Source organism: Tinamus guttatus, unplaced genomic scaffold (genome assembly GCF_059628265.1).
Source record: "Tinamus guttatus ecotype Peru unplaced genomic scaffold, ASM5962826v1 Tinamus_guttatus_pri_ptg000546l, whole genome shotgun sequence".
Taxonomy (NCBI): Eukaryota; Metazoa; Chordata; class Aves; order Tinamiformes; family Tinamidae; genus Tinamus; species Tinamus guttatus.
The window spans coordinates 1,208,816-1,224,856 of record NW_028289080.1 but is presented as its reverse complement, the minus strand read 5'-3'; the positions used below and the strand labels follow the sequence as shown (position 1 = coordinate 1,224,856).

The following is a 16,041-nucleotide window of genomic DNA, read 5'->3' as shown; positions in this document are numbered from 1 at the left end:
CACCACCAACCCACCACCACCACCACGTGTTGGCATTGCTGCTTCCACCTGCCTGAAAACTTGTTTCCCTGAGCTGGCCAAAGCTGCACCAGAGCCTTCCTGTGAATGTGCCTGACTTTTCCTGCGCAAGAGAGCCCCAAGAAGATCACAAACACTTGTTGCTGGTGGAGGAACAACAAAGTTTATTAGGCATGGAGCAGAGCCATGGTGGATGCTGCAAAGGGGAATACAGGCATTGCCTGGGGTCCAGGTGCAGCAGAGCAGCACTTTGCCAGGCTTGTGTGCTTGTGCCCATGCCAGGCTCCTGGGGCACAGCAGTGCCTGCCCCCAAGGTTCAGAGGCCTCCTAGGCAGCAAGAGGGGCAGCAGGCACAGCCTGGGGTCCTCCATTTCCTTCTGGGCTGCCTGTGGAGTTCAGAACCTCTGCTCCTGCTTTGGCAGCAGGCATCTACACACTGCTCTCTGCAGCAGTATCTCTGAGGTCTTGGCTGCCCTCTTCGCACATTGTTTTCTCTGCAAACACACGGCGGAAGGCAGCTTTCACAGAGGCCTCAAACCGACGTTGATGGTAGCTCCCGACCAGGAAGTAAATGACAGGGTTGATGCTACTGTTCAGAGATGCCAGCAAGAAAGACAGATTTTCAGGTAATAATTCATTTGAATGATAAACAAAGAGTATTATCTCTACACTGTAAGGAATCCCAAAGACAAAAAAGAAGAGGATGTTGAGTAAGATTGCAACAAAGAGTCTCCCAGGATGACGCCTCTGTGAGCCATATCGAAGTTTGATGAACAGGATCAAGTTGGAAAACAATAGCAGTGATGAGAAAAATGATTAAAACTGCAATGATCATGCCTTCAAGTACTTTCTTACAGATTAATTCAGGATGAGCGCTACAGCCAAAAAGACCTAATAAAGTAGAGAGCACAGAACCAGCCCAAAGAACACAAGACACAATGGCTGACAAATGCATTGGGCGGGAACAGCGGTACCAGATTGGGAAGAGGACAGAAATACATCGTTCAGTGCATAATGCTGTCAGGAGACCCAGACCAGTAAGGTGAAAGAAGTAGTACGGTGCGTGTACCCAATAGCAGAAGGCAAAAATGGCATTCTGATCATGAAAATAAATTCCTTGGACACAAAAATTTACCAATATGATCAGAAAAGACAAAAGAAGCACAGAGAAGTCAGCAACAGCCAGGTTGAAGATGTAGACAGTGAAGGGGTTCTTCTTCATTTTAAAGCCTAAGAACCACACAACCATCCCATTCCCCCCTAACCCACACAGACAAATCCCCATGCAGACCCCTGCAAAGATCAGCAATCCTGGTTGTCCCCTAAAGCATGAAACTCCAGTATTTTCCACAGAGTTTGTGTATCCTGTGTCCAAAGAGGTCAGAGAAAGGTCTGTTGTGTTGGTGTCTCCCATGGTGAAGCCCCTGCTATGAGCGTTGTCTTGTCCCTCTCCACTCTGCCACCACCTCCTAGGAGAGATTAGGAAGGAGGGAGGAGATCAGGGGCATCAGCACTTCCAGCACTCGCTTTCCCTTCCTGCTCTCCTCACACCAGGTCGTGATCTGCGTCAGGAAGAACTATCTCCTGCTGTGGGTGACTGGGAAAAGCCTGAAGCTGCCTGTCCTAGAGAGGGAGAGGTGGAGACAGGCTGGAGGACTAGGGATATCTAGGAGAAAGAGATGGAGAAAGAGCAGTGGGGATAGGGTGGAATGGCTGGAAATAGGGGGATGTGAAAGAGGAAGGGTCCTGGAGAAAGGGAGAATGCGGGAGCTACCACCTTGTCCTGGGGTGAGAGTGGGCTCTAAGGAGAAAACCCCACTGAGCAAAGATTCCCTTCCTCCCACTCATGCCCCACACCCCAGGAAAGAGCCTGGTGACCAACACCACCCACCACTCCAGTTCTATCCCCAACCTCCTACCTCCTGTTACTCCTTGGAAATGGCCACTCTCCCCGTGAGCACCAGCATATGGGTTGTAGGGGGCCCCACTGTGCCAGCACCCCCTGGAGAAACAAGCAGGTCACAACTGCTTGGGCCACGCGACTCTGCTTCTGCCTCCTCTCTGGCACCAGTGTGAAAACCACTGGCCACAGATCGCTTTGCGTGAGCAGGACACTCTCCTCACAATCTCATCACATCACTGACATCTTCCCCTCACATGTTCGAGGTCCAGAGATCTTGTCAGTAAAAAATGGTCACATCACCCTCTTCCTCTACTCTATCATTAGCTGTGCCAAAAACAATGCTGTAAAACGTTCCCAATTCTCCCCTGTCTCACTTTGCCTTCTGATAGTGATTTTCCTTAATGTGTGGAAAAAACAGTATGGTTTTGTTTTCATTGTATTGAACATGTTGTTCACAACTAACTTGTGTATAGTCACCAAAAGTTAATGAGAAATCTTTGGATATGTAGAAGGGGTCATGCTGCCAATTAGGGTCAATGCTTTCCCAACTTTTTATGCACAAAGTGAGAAGAATGTAATGCAAATGAAGCCTTAGAGTCAGATTTACCCAATAGCATGTCTTCCTGTTACTTCCCAACTCACCACTTGACTGCACAAGGGAAGTTGTCTGGTAGTACACAAGGGTACATAAATCACTCTCAGATGTGAATCCTTGCAATCATCATACTGCATGGCCAACCTCACAGCCTGCACAGAAAATCTTTGCATGGGGAATGTTTAACAAGGAGATGTGGGGAAAGGACAAGAGGTGGGCACCACCTGATCCAGGGCAAGAGGGCTGGGAAAAAGGAAAGAAGGGAAGCATGGAAAGATTCTGTAAGGAATGCAGAAAATGGATAGGTGGACAAGAAGGCAAAGAAATGCCCTTTCAGCCCTGCATCAATTCTCAGCTGCCAGGGAGGAGAGGTGACCTTCATGGAAACTATGGGAAGATAGAGAGTGAAAAAAAGCCAGGGTTGGGAACAGAAAGCTTTCTCAAAAACGTAGGACTATGAGGACCTGCATGGTCCCCATACACACCTGTACTGTGTAAGGAGAATAGAAAGAAGGAAATACACATGAAAGTGGAAGAAAAATAAGCAGTGAAGTTGTCAGTCTCTGTGGTGTTGAGGGATGAGATTATGAGGCAGAAATCACTTGTAGATAAAAATAAACTTGTGGCACTATGTCCTGCCCAAAATATAATCTAAGAGGAGGCACATGCATGCCAAATGTGATTAGAGGCAGTGAGCCAACTCTCATCCTTTGGCGTGTCTGAACTCTGGTGACATCCTGCAGAAAGATGAGACTAAATGTGTGTTCTGATGTTGGCATCCCAAGGAAGGGAGCAGGTGTGGAAGGATTCTGCATGTGAATAATTATGGAAAGCGGAAAGGAATATTAAGGCAATGGGCCATGTGAAGGACTTCCGAAGGGGTTCCTCTGATTCTTCCCTAATGCTGAAGGACACTAGCTCATCTCCTTTGCTCTCACCTTTCTGCCTCCCTCATGTCTGGCCAGACTTCTTCCCCACCACTGCATCTTTCCATGCCAGGCCCCTCACACTAATACATCCTTCCATGCTTCACTCCTTTCCTTTTCTCCTCATCCATTTCTCCCTGAATGAGGCCAGAACTCCTCTTTCCCTTCCCACAGAAGTGTGCAGACCTCACTTAGAGGCCTTTTTCTTTGCCTGCCCTTGTTTCCTTTCTTCGTGCCTTTCCCACTTCTTCTATGGTGTTGCTGTGCTGGGGCATGAGGCTGCATCACGTGTAGTGTGTGTGCAGCCTGCTGAGATCCCCATCATTCCCCTGGACATACCTAGTTATTCATGAATGGCTTCATCTGTTTCTCCTGTTCTTGGGAGAGGCTAGTGTGGCCCCCAGGATGTGTCCTTCCTGGTGATAAGTTCTTTCCTGCCATGCTGAACCTTGGAGAATTATCTTCTATTGTTGACTCTCCTGGGGCTGTCAATAGGCCTTGTTGCCTAGACATGCATTCTTTTGCAAAGGTGTGCTGTAGATGCACCTGTCTCCTGCCCTGTGTCTAGCCCCATTTTCGGAATGACACTTATGTTCAGTTGAGCCATACTCAGGCTTTGGGCCCTAACACAGAGCTCATACTGAGGCCTGACGCCTGCTGGGAACAGCACCACTATGTTAAAACAAGTGCAGCTCATACTTCAGACACTCAAGGACAAAACAGAATGAAGTCTTCTATCCATGCAGTTTTATAAGTATCGTAATCTTAAGACCTTGCAAGACCAAAGCTTTGGAGTTAGTAAATCCTTGTCTGGTGACTGGAGAAATAAATAGGGATGGCATAGACCAAATTTTCCAATCTGGAAGGCAAAAATACTTCACCCTAACAGCCTTTAAAAGAGACTCACCATCAGCTGGATGGTTGAGGTTCTCATGCTTCCCAGTGCTGCTCAGTGGACACCCACATCATGTCACACATTTTCATGACAGAAAAGGATCTGGGGGAGTTGGTCGGCAGCCGTTTGAACATAAGCCAGCAGTGTGCCCAGGTGGCCAAGAAGGCCAATGACATCCTGGCATGTTTCAGGAACAGTGTAGCCAGCAGGGCTAGGGAAGAGATTGTCCCCATGTACTCAGCACTGGTGAGGCTGCACCTCAAATACTGTGTTCATTTTGGGGCCTCTCACTACAAGAAAGGCATTGAGCTGCTGGAGCATGTCCAAAGAAGGACAATGAAGCTGGTGATAGGGCAGGAGCACAGACCTTATGAGGAGCAGCTGAGGGAGCTGGGGTTATTTAGTTTGGAGAGGAGGAGGCTCAGGAGTGACCTTATTGCTTTCGACAGCTACCTCTCAACTACCTCTTCTCCAGAGTAACTGCCAATAGGATAAGAGGAAATGTTCTCAAGTGCCACCAAGGGAGATTCCAATTAGATATTAAGAAAAAAATCTACATTGAAAGAGTAGTTGAGCATTGAAACAGGCTGCCTAAGGAAGTGGCAGAGTCACCATCCCTGGCAGTGTTCAAGAAACATGTAGATGAGACACTTAGGGACACGGTTAAGCAGGCAAGGTGTTGAAGGGCTTACAGTTAGACTCAGTGATCTTGAAGGTCTTTTCCAAACATAATGATTCTATGATTCTATGTCAGAGGAGTAAGACTGAGCATTTTCTCCATCAGATAGGTAGCTATTTTGCTCAAAAGCGCGTAATATTAATAAATTATCGAGTTAACTAATCAACAAACTTGTGGATTAATTAACTAGAGAAATAACGAGTTATGCTAGTTTAAAGAGAATGGAAAAACTCCTGTTTTCTGGTTTGCTTGGTTTTTTTTTATTTATCGAGCTCATAGATTTCTTTTTCATACAGTATGCGCTCTACTGTAAATTTGAGAAATCACAATGAACTGTGACAACTTGGGCCCGTATTGTTATATTGTTTTCATTCTTTTCACTATCCACATCTTCTACTGTTCCTGACTGGGCTCTCTGGATGGACTCTGTGAATGGATTCTGTTACCAGCGCCCTGCTCTACTCACTCAGATCAGATCCGTTTGGCATTGTGCCCCATCAGTGAGGGCGCTGGCTGACCTGGGTTCATCTTCAACTCCTGGTTTGTACTGCCTCATGGGATGGCTCCCTAATACTATTGCCTCAGAAACAACATCACAGGGGTAAGGAAATTTAAGCAGGTCTCCAGGAGCAAAGAGAGTTAACTGAACTGGCAAAAAAATAATAGACTTCAAGCTTGGAAAGCACAAAAACTCCCCAGGACAGGAGAAGAGCAATAGGGAGTATCATTCACTCTTGCTGCTAATGCAAATTCTAGGGAAGCCACCATGCCTATACTGAGAGCAGGTTCACATAGCACATGGCTGCATGATGAGCTGCATTACCATGCAGCCGGAGCAATGTCCAAATCCCATGTGTAGGTCAGCTCTTCCCATTGCATCAGGGAATGGATCAGAGATGGGTGAAATAGTAGAGACCCATGCTGATGGCAGAGGCACCCTGAGACACTGGCCTGCACATAAACACTGATGCTCAGGGTGCCCTGGAAAGAAAGCAGGCAAGCCCTACATTCCCTCCATGACACCCATATGACACCTAATGACACTTATAGCTGACTGCTGTTTCAGTGCCAGCCAGCAAACTCACCTAACTTCCGCCTGTCTAGTTGGACCGTCTCATTCTCCCAGCTCTACAAAGCATTCCTCCTGCTCTTTTCCCTCCATTCTTCTCCAAGCAGGTGTTTACAAAGCATGGGGTTGGGACTGCTTTACAAAGTGGGGGAAGAGACAGAAACTGTCCTCTGTGTGGGAAAGGGTACATGACTAGATATTTGGGAGACATGGCCTTGACTGGCCATGTCTGGGACGATGACCAACTCCATGGCATATTCCTGGGAAAAGATGTTCTCCATTTCCTGTTCAGTGTCTCCCTTCAATGCAAGATTCATTAGTGTTCATTAAAGACTCTCCAGCTCTCCTTCTCCAGAACCACTGTCATGAAAGAATCTAAAACTCCAGAAATACCCAGGAGGGTAAAAGGGTACTGTGATGTTCTTCATGACACAAGAAAAGGAGAGGAGCTGTCAGTAAAGATGGATGCTGGCTTCAGTGGATATGCACAAAATGGCATGTTTGTGTGGGAATATTCTTCCCTGGCTGCCAAGGCGCTGGACTTGCAGCATTAACTGCTGACAAGCATTGCAGCAAGAATGGCACTAAGCTTGAATACCAATTGTGCGGCATTTCTTTGAGGACTCAGACATGGCATTTCACTGTGCACATGGTTCTTGTTTCCTTGACATTTTCCAGACATGCCTCTTGACTGTTTGTTGAAAATCATAGCTGCAAACACATAAGGGTATATTTATACCATTGCAAAAATGAAGTACTTCATTAAAGTCTTTTCTTTGTAAATAACTGAATATATTCAGAAGAAAAAACCTGAATTGATGTTTGACCTAGGAGAAACTACTGTCCTAACTTTGGTTTTCTGGTTTGTTTAGAGTAATATCTTTAACAACTTTTTTCTTTCAATATATTTCATATATTGTATGTCCATATTTTAGCAATGAAATGCTATAGGGACTATGAGACTAATTCAGCTATAATTCCAGCAAACCATGAAAGTCTTCCATGGACAGCTCACTTCAGTGAAAGAGCTTTGATGGGCTTTAGGCCACATCGCAGGAGAGGCAGTCTCCAGAAGGCTGAAACTCCCTGTAATGCATGCCAAAATGTATAAGTGGGCAGAGAAGGAGGAAGGCAAACACAAAATGACATTTCTCCAGTGGCCTCACATCTGCTTGTGAGACCTGTGAGAGCTGCGAAAAGGCACAAAGCTATGCCCAGCCCCCATAAAAGAGCAGGAGGAGAAAGTCAGAGAGTTACCCCATTTCTCTCACAGGGAGACTGAGCCTTTGAGGAGGAGATCTTTGTTCATGAGGGCAGCAAGAATCTCGTATTTTGTTTATGTACCATCACTGTAAATGAAACTTCAGACCACTTTGCAGGAGGAAAAAGAGCCCAGATCATGGATTAAAAATAATGGATAGATGGTGGACCAGAAAGAGAAAAGAGTGAGCAGCCATCTCTCAGCATTAATGGCACTGAGGTGATACAGGAAAGTATTGCTGATGAATCAAAGCAGCACATACAGCAATTGGGGGAAGGAAAAGAAAAAACACAAAATGTCATGAAGGCAAAGGTGGTTTGTCCAGTTAATGAAATCTCCCTGGGAGGAAGAAGATGCAGGTGGAAAGGAGTCCATTCTGAGTGCCATTTGCCTTGGAGAAGAAGCCAAGCACACAGAGGAGCTCAGCTGTAATAATCTCCATGGCCCAAACTAGGCAGTTACTGCCCTCTCAATCATTATGAAGAGTGCTGCAGGGTGCTGTCATCTTTTTCTCCCTTCCCCTTCTCCCTCATTCTCAGAGGCGAGCAAAAACTGTACAGGAATTGGCAGTGCTGACAGCTCCAATATTGTGATTCTCTGGTCATTTCAGCTCTGTCAGGAACAACTTCGTCGGTAGTGAGGGTGCTAAGAAATACACTGAGATGTTGTCTTTGAAGGATGTATGTATCATGCTAACACAAAACGCATAGTCAAAAAGAAAGAAAGGCAATAGCCAAGGACAAAAAGAATGGCCCAGGGAAGAGGGCAGAGCTCATTAGTAGCCAGATGTCTTGTCAGTCTCACAATAGACAATAAGGATCAATTTGGGCCAGCTACTTGCAAATATCTATATGTCAGCAAAATCAACTTTATAGTGAAGCAGAGAAATGAGAGCCCCTCAGGGCACAATTCTTCTGGTCCTAGAAGCAATGTGTACAGTAGTGCATACCCCTTTATACTGACTATGAAGGAACCCAGGGTGTGCAGCTCTGATGGAAACTTCCTCACTGCAGACATACACAGAGGAATTCAGCCCCAGATTCATACTGAGTGAGTTGAAGACACCATTTCAGGTGGTTTTGGGCATCTGAGGCATTCTCAAAGGGCAGGAACTTAGGCACAGGATTCCTGGAAAGCCTCCTTGCTTCTGGCAAGGCAGATGGAAGCCCAACAGGTATCGTCATGAAGAAAGTCTAAAGAGCAGTTCAGCCCACACTGAAATCCCTGTATTTGGTCAGGTAAAACACTCTCCATGCTCCAGGGCCTGTAGTGACTGCATTGATGAGAAACAGGGGACAGAGTTCCTGGAGGTGTAACTGGCTGCAGTAAAAGTTAAACAGTGTCAGCACAGGGTCGTGGTGATTTTTGCAAATATGTGCTTGACTGCTGCCTCAAGATGGCAGGAAAGGGGCATGGAGCACAGGGAGTGTCATCATTTCCTTGTTCTTCCCTTTAAGGCAGTCATCAGCAGAGCTTATTCTGTCCTCCCAGCAAATGAAAAGAGAAATGACCAGCAACGTAAGCTCAGGCTGCAGAGTTTGAGAGAAAATGGCAGTATGATTGTATAACTTAACTGGGAATTTGCCATAATCTTTAGTTTCAAGGTTAAATCATTCTGAGAAAAGTATGGTTTCAATAGTGCGGGGGGAGTTATGAGTCATATGTTCCCGGCTCTCATGTTAGTGCCAAAAAGTCCACACAAGGTGTTGGTTTTGGGCACTGCTCCAAGGAAATGTGGCTTGTTGCAACAGAGTAATGTTGGCTGGTTGTCTGATTCATGCATTTGTTTACAGCACGTTATTTGTTGTGATGTGATCCTTTAAAAGGCTACAGCTGGGCAGGAGAAAAGCTGCTTGTCTCATCTCAGTTCCTCTGGAACAAGTTGTGAGGAGAGGAGACCCCTGAGGACCAAAAAAGACCCTGTGAACATTTGCTGCAGGACAGGAATCCATCAAGAACCCAAATAGAGACCAAAATGGCAATAAAAGATCTGCATTCCTAAGGCACAGGCAGCAAAGGCAGATAAGTTTTTGTATACACTTCTGTCTCATCATGGGATTCTTCTCATTTACGAAGTTCACTGTTTGAACTTATGTCCTAATAAATTTATCTTCTGAGCCTCAGACTCTTATGAAGAATGAGCAAGGAAGTGAACAACTCCCCAGGATCCCATCTGGCAAATGGACTGACATAGGCAACAAGTGACCAACTTCATCATCCTTGTAAGAGACAAGGTCTGAGAGGCTGTGTTGCTGGAAACCAGCTCTGTCTGACATGCTACTCACAACCTTCTCCCATGAGGTTTCCTTCTGGGGCCAGACCTGCACTGCTTCTTTTGTTTTAGGGAAATTCAGTAAAGCTGCTGTCTGGTGTTGAGTTTCTGTGGCCCATGCAGTGCATGGACATGCTGACATCTCCCTTGCTGGTTGCGGTCTCAATTCAGGAACGTGGTATATCTATCAGGGCAGTTCTCCAAATCTTTTTGAAAAAGGTTCTCAGGCTGTTCCTCCAGGCCTGGAGATGCTTTCCCACAATGAAATATAGTGAAGATATCTTTCATGCCAAGACAAAGTTTCTCTTCCACCTCGTCCCCTTCTTCTATGACTATGAATAAATATCTGTGTCTGATAATGCATTTTTTTTACCCTTTGCAAAGGGGTTTGGGAGATGTAGGTTAATGCTGGAATAAAGAGCAAATTGACAGTAACCAGAAGGAAAAAAGTGAAAAAACCTTTTAGCTCTGTGCCACAGGTGTCTTGCTAATGGGAAACAGAAAAAAATAAGAAATGAGAACCAACAAGTAATGTGAAAGATTTGTATGTCGCTAAACAGATTTAGCTTATCAGGCAGAAGAGCTGCTTTGAAGTGAAGAGTAGGTTGGGCTTTTTCAGCATAGTTTTTGTGGATAAAGCTTTTGACTCATGACTTTTACTTGGGAAGCTCAAAAGCAGTGCCCACATGTTTCCAGATGTTACCGGACAGTCACATATGGAGACTATACATTGTATCGTCCACATTGCCACGTTTTTGCTAGGAGCTTTAGCATTCTAGACAACCAGTATGAATCAGCAAGGCAGTGCAGGGAACCCGATCCAGCCAAATTCTATAACCACTTGGCTTGGGATCCAGGATTGGAGAGACAAAAGAAGACAAGCAAATGTAGTTTGTATCCTTCACCAGTCAGAAAACCAGTTTCTAGTAGCTACTGTCTTCACTCTTTTTCTCCAACATCTACCATTTCCCCTCCATATTTTGCCTATTCTTCCCTATGTGCTCTTGCAGATTGTCTTCTGTTTAATGCTCCCTTTCTAGAAATATCTTAAAAGGAATTTCTTCACATGTGACTCTTTCCTTCTCTCAGTCCCTGTTACAGAGAATGTCACCTATATTTGAAATGGGTGTCTTTACACAGTTAATCCACTTGGGAGCTCCAGGAACCATTTTGTAAGTAACTGTTTTCAAGCTCATGTGATGTTTGAGATTCAGGAAAGGAATTTGAAATATAAAGCATTTATAGATGATCTGATAAGAGGGATGCTGCCATCCTCATAGCCCCATAGGCTTTCAAAGTACAAAGATCTTTAGACCTAAGTTCTTGGTTTGCATCCTGAAGCATACTGAAGGACTGGAGCATACTGTCATGACCGGTTTCCAGAGCAATCATCCCCTGCCTGAGGTCTAGTGAACATGGCAGAGAGAGTGGAGAAGATTAGGAAGAAATGGAGAAATATGAATGAAATATGAATGAAGATATCTCTTTGTCACATCTTTATAAAAAGAGCAATTTTAGTAAGGAGAACATGGAAGAAGTGGAAGAGGATTCATTTCCAATGCTTTCAGCAGTGTAAAATTAGATGTTTTATCTGTGCTAGTCACCTGGGTGCCCTTTAAACCCTGTGGAGAGAGATGAGAGCCTTAGGGTGATTTGTCCCATTTCCACACAGATGTTTAGGTAGACTGAAAGAGTTGCGTTCTAGGAATCCTTCCTCTCCTTCAGTTGGTGCATAGGTAGCTGAGACATCCCACAGAGACTGGGAGAGCTATTTTTGGACAGCTACAGTTAGGCAGGTGGTTCCCATCCTACATGAATCAAGGCACCTGCCTCAGTCTCGACCTCATACCGGATACTCTGTACAGCCAGGTGATACTTTTCTAGTGAGCATTCTGGTTTGATTTTTACAAAGATGCAGAAAGGAGAGAAAAAAATACTGCCAAAAGTATAAAACCTAATCTCTTTGCAAAAACAAAACACTGTCTTGGGAGGTTCTGCACCTTTTCCCATTTATTGTAACTCATCAAAGGCCTGAAACTTTCCTTTAAAAAACACTTTTCTGCCCATATTTAGGAGGGAAAGAAGTTCAGCAGCTGGGCTTGGTTACTGTGCTCTGCTGAAACTGCCTCCCCCAGCCAGTGTATCACAAGGGGAGTGCAAAAGGAGCAGCACTGCAGCATACTCATTTGTGTCTTTTCTGCTTTGTGGGAACTGCCTTGCCTTCAGACTCACCCAGGCCACCTATGCCAGCTTGCTGCACTGTCTCTTTTCTCTGAAAAAAAGAAAAAAAGTCACCAGGCTTCTCTTCAGCTTCTTTGGCTGCTTAGCACATGGCCTGGAAACCAGCCTCACCCAGGTTAAGGCAAATATTGTACCAGAGCATGGCTTGCCTTCAGGGTGAAAACAGGAAATTCAAATCCAGCCTTTCAAATCCTCTACAGGCTACTACAACCCTTCTGACTTGCAGACAGTATGGAGTAATTTACTCCCCAACCCCTGTTCAGGTTATAGTGAACATCAAGACTGACAAAATTATAATAGCTTACATATTTTTATTGAGAGTTTTCTGAGTTATCACATCTATACAATAGCCTGTGGATAGGGATGACAGGGAGAATAGGTGCCCCTACATGAGCTGATGGACAGCCATGTCAATGACGGAGATGAATTTAGAGATACCTGTATACCTAGACCCATAATAGAGGTAAGGTAAACCAGAAGACCATGGTTAGGTCTGTGATCTAAGCTAATTATCCAGACAACCTCTATTGCTGAAAGAGAGAGAGAGAGAGAGATTGGTACCTGGTGAGGGCAATTCATGCTGTCCTAAATGGGACTCCAAAGCAGCAAAGACAAAACAGCCACTGAAGATGCCCATGTTCCTCTGTGTCGAGGAAATACACACGGCTGTATGAAAAAGGATGGACTTCTAAGCAGCTAAATGAAGTGAGATGAATCCTACCACATCATCTGTGAATTTTCTTACTGAATCCTGTTCCAAAAATGCCTGAGTCCGTCTCTTTCCCAAACACAGATGTCATCTCCTCAAGATGCAGGGAGTTGTCCTGGTTTCTGAGCTTCTTGTTTTTTATTGGGGAGTTTTACAGGTTTGATTAACATGGCTTGATAAGTTGATATTGATATCTCTACAGTGCCAAATGATTGATTTTCGTGTTAGCCAACGTAGTGACATGCTACTCTGGTTTGGGCATAGGGAAAAGCCAAAGGGTTGATGATCTTCCATCACTAGAGCTCCTAAAGGCCACAGTCTCACATTCCTGGGGGCACTAGTTAATCATTTCAACTTGACTTCAGTCTGCCCAGCTGATAGATTCTCTGCCTCTGTCACTCCTTACCAGCTGCATTTTCCCAACCTTTCTCTTGTGTTCATATTCAAGTTAGTGCAGATTCGTGGGCAGCCACTCCAGGAAACCAGTTCAGCTCAGAAGTAATGTTAGTTCACAGGCAAATCGAAGACACAGAATCATAGAAAAGGCCTTCAGGATCGTCAAGTCCAACTGTAAACCCATCACCACCCTGCCTGCTAAACCATGTCCCTAAGTGCCTCATCTACATGTTTCTTGAATGTTGCCAGGAACAATCATACCACCCAGCACTGTAATAACTTGGGCTAACACATGGCTTGGGGAGGAACACAACTAGGGACTGAGGAGCACAGAAAACATATTTCCCCATTTCTACCTGGTGAATGTCTGTGTCAGGATACAGGGATTCACTGCTCATGGCATCAGATAGGTCCGCTCCATTATTTTTCCTCCTTCTCCTCATACCCTCTTTCACTTTGAAAATCCAGTCTTTATGGAGTTTTCAGGCAGAGTCCTGCTTTTGGAGTTGTTTTATTTTAACCATACTCCTCTTGGAGTTTTGGGGATGAGGAACAGACAAACCAGAGCTGTACACAGACCGAGGCCAGAGTTGCAAAATAGCATTTGCTCAGACTAACCGTTCAGACAGCCCAGAAAAGAGTTGGAGGAACTGCAAGTGGCATGCCATTCCAGTCAAAAATCTTTCATACAGACAGCACGCATAATGGGCAGATGAAATTCAATTTATAGTGTTGTTACCAGAAGCAGTGCACTTTGGGGAAATCCTTCAAGGGACGATTGCAAACACATGCCTGCTAACAAAGCTGAATGTGAGATCTACACATATTCTTCACACATGTCCGCGCCCATGGGAGATGCACACACAAAATTTTGCCCAGGAATTATTCTGCACTGTTGTGCCAAAAACTCTTATCCACCAGTTAAGCAAAGTCACCAAAACATACCAGAAACATCTATGAGCTTCTGTGGCGTGGCTCTATTTTAACAGAAAACCAGGTCACTTTTAAAACAAGGAAAAGTCAGACTTGTTGGATAGGACAGATTCAAAGGAAAGATTTCAGTGGCTATTTCACCACCCTCTCCCAGGTATTCATCAAGGCAGTAATTTCCATGCCACTCAGCAAGTTGTGTTGCACTAACTCCATACAATCACATGTAGACCTGTAGCAAAGTCATCTTCCTTGTTTTGCCTTGTCTCAGGGGACACCGCTGTCCCTAGAGTATCTCCTCTAAGGATGATGCTGTAGATATTTAAAGTTCTCTCCACTGTGTTATCTCTCGGAGTTTCACTTCTATTTGGGGGCCCTGCTACATCTCCTAAAGCTCTCTGGAAAGCAGCTCTAACAGAGGCTGAGAACTTCCTCTCTGTACAGCTCCCAGACAGAAAGTAAATAACAGGGTTGATCATAATAACAGGCTATTCATACAGGCAAGAGATAGGGAAGTGTTAAAGACAAAACCAGAAAAATCAAAGGATCCCCTAACCAAAGTCAGCAGTGATGAAGGGGAAGAAGAAGACAAGGAGCAGAATGGTAATATGGAGTTCACGTGGTGAATATCGCCATGAACAACAACAGCCTGGGGCAAACAGGATTAGACCAGAAAGAATCAAGAGGAACACAGATAAGATGTAGCTCAGGATGAAGACTGAGCTTTGTAGGAGAGAAATGCAGGATTACAATTGGCAGGAAGGAGAGGGCCTGGAGCAGGGCATACACAAAGGCTGGTGAATGCTGGGGGCAGTGGCAGCAACGGGGGCTGGGACAAGAACAGAAAAAGACATCACAGCACTGACAGCTGTCAGGAGGCAGACACCGGTGGTGAAAGCAAAGAGGATCATGATGTTCAATAGAGTTGTTACATCACAGGAGCCCAGTCTGCGACAAAAACTCCCTGGGCCATAAAATATCACAAGGGCAACAGCCATGAAGAGAAGGAAGGCAAAGTTGGTGACAGCCAGGTTCAGGATGTAGACAGTGAAGGGGTACCTGCAGACATGGGAGGTGAGGAGCCAGAGGACAGTCCCATTCTCTACCAGCCCAAACAGGCAGATAAGCAGTGTGGCAGAGACTTCATTCAAATAAGTGAACTCACAGTCAGCTCAGTTGTAGTCATCGTCCTTCTATGAGCCAGTCTTCATCAGCAGCCCCTCGTGCCAAGTCCTGTTACACGCAGTCCCATTGGATTGGCTCCAGCAGTCAGGGCTAGCTCTTCCCACAGCAGGGAACGCCTGCTGTGTTCATTTCAAAACAGCTGGAGGGACAAGAAGATACAGAAAGATGTTAATGACTGTGCTGTCCCCTTGGATTGTTGCAACCATGCCCCAAATTCATAGAAAAGCTAAATGCAGGAGCACAAAAAGCAGCAAAGCACAGCAGGCTTGGAGAAGACATGACCTGGAGGAGATCAGTAAGACATGTTTGGTGCAAGAATGCACACACAGATGAGAATAAGGCTAGGGAGATACCACCTTTCTAGCTTTCAACAGGAAAGATCTGGAGGAGAGGAATAATAACAAGGGACTTTCCTTAGAATTGTCAAAATAATAAGGGACTTTCCTCAGAGTTGTCAAAGAGCAAGTGGTTTTGGGAGGAGATCACATACAGATTCTTACATGTCTAATATTGCAATTAATATTATTAAACTGCTGGATTTCACTCAGTGAGACATTCTTTTCAGTATTCTCCTCCTGCCTTTTCCCACAACATTTATAGATCCAAATTTCCTGGAACTTCTTATTCCTCTATCATATTTGCTGCAAATTGCCCAACAGTCTTAGAACCAATTACATGAGGGTGCAGATTAGGCTCAAAAAACCTACCCAGAAAAGTATGACCTTCTTTCCTCTCACACACTGGGGAACCTTGTTGGAGTAGACTTGCTTCAGAATCACCTCGCTTAGCGCTTACCAGCCACCATCCCCATGACAGGATCTTCACATGATGATTTTTGGAATTACCGCTTGTAAAATGGAAACAAGATTGACTCTGTGAGCTCATGCAGTATCAAGCAGAGGATCCCTCTCAGGTCCTTTCACAAGCAGCTTTTCTAAGTGCAAGCCAAACAGGCTGCCAGT

At 45.1% G+C, this 16,041-nt stretch overlaps 1 protein-coding gene and 1 pseudogene across 1 annotated transcript; both read right to left on the bottom strand.

Annotated features, from left to right (window-relative positions):
• Nucleotides 1-398: 398 nt before the first annotated feature.
• LOC104576465 (mas-related G protein-coupled receptor member H-like) lies at nucleotides 399-1,432 on the bottom strand. The gene is given in 2 exon segments (XM_088534267.1): nucleotides 399-828; nucleotides 830-1,432. Coding segments are annotated over 2 exon segments (984 nt in total). The 3' UTR covers nucleotides 399-447.
• Nucleotides 1,433-14,100: 12,668 nt separating this feature from the next.
• On the bottom strand, nucleotides 14,101-15,890 carry LOC104576466 (mas-related G protein-coupled receptor member B5-like; annotated as a pseudogene).
• Between the last annotated feature and the right edge of the window lie 151 nt (nucleotides 15,891-16,041).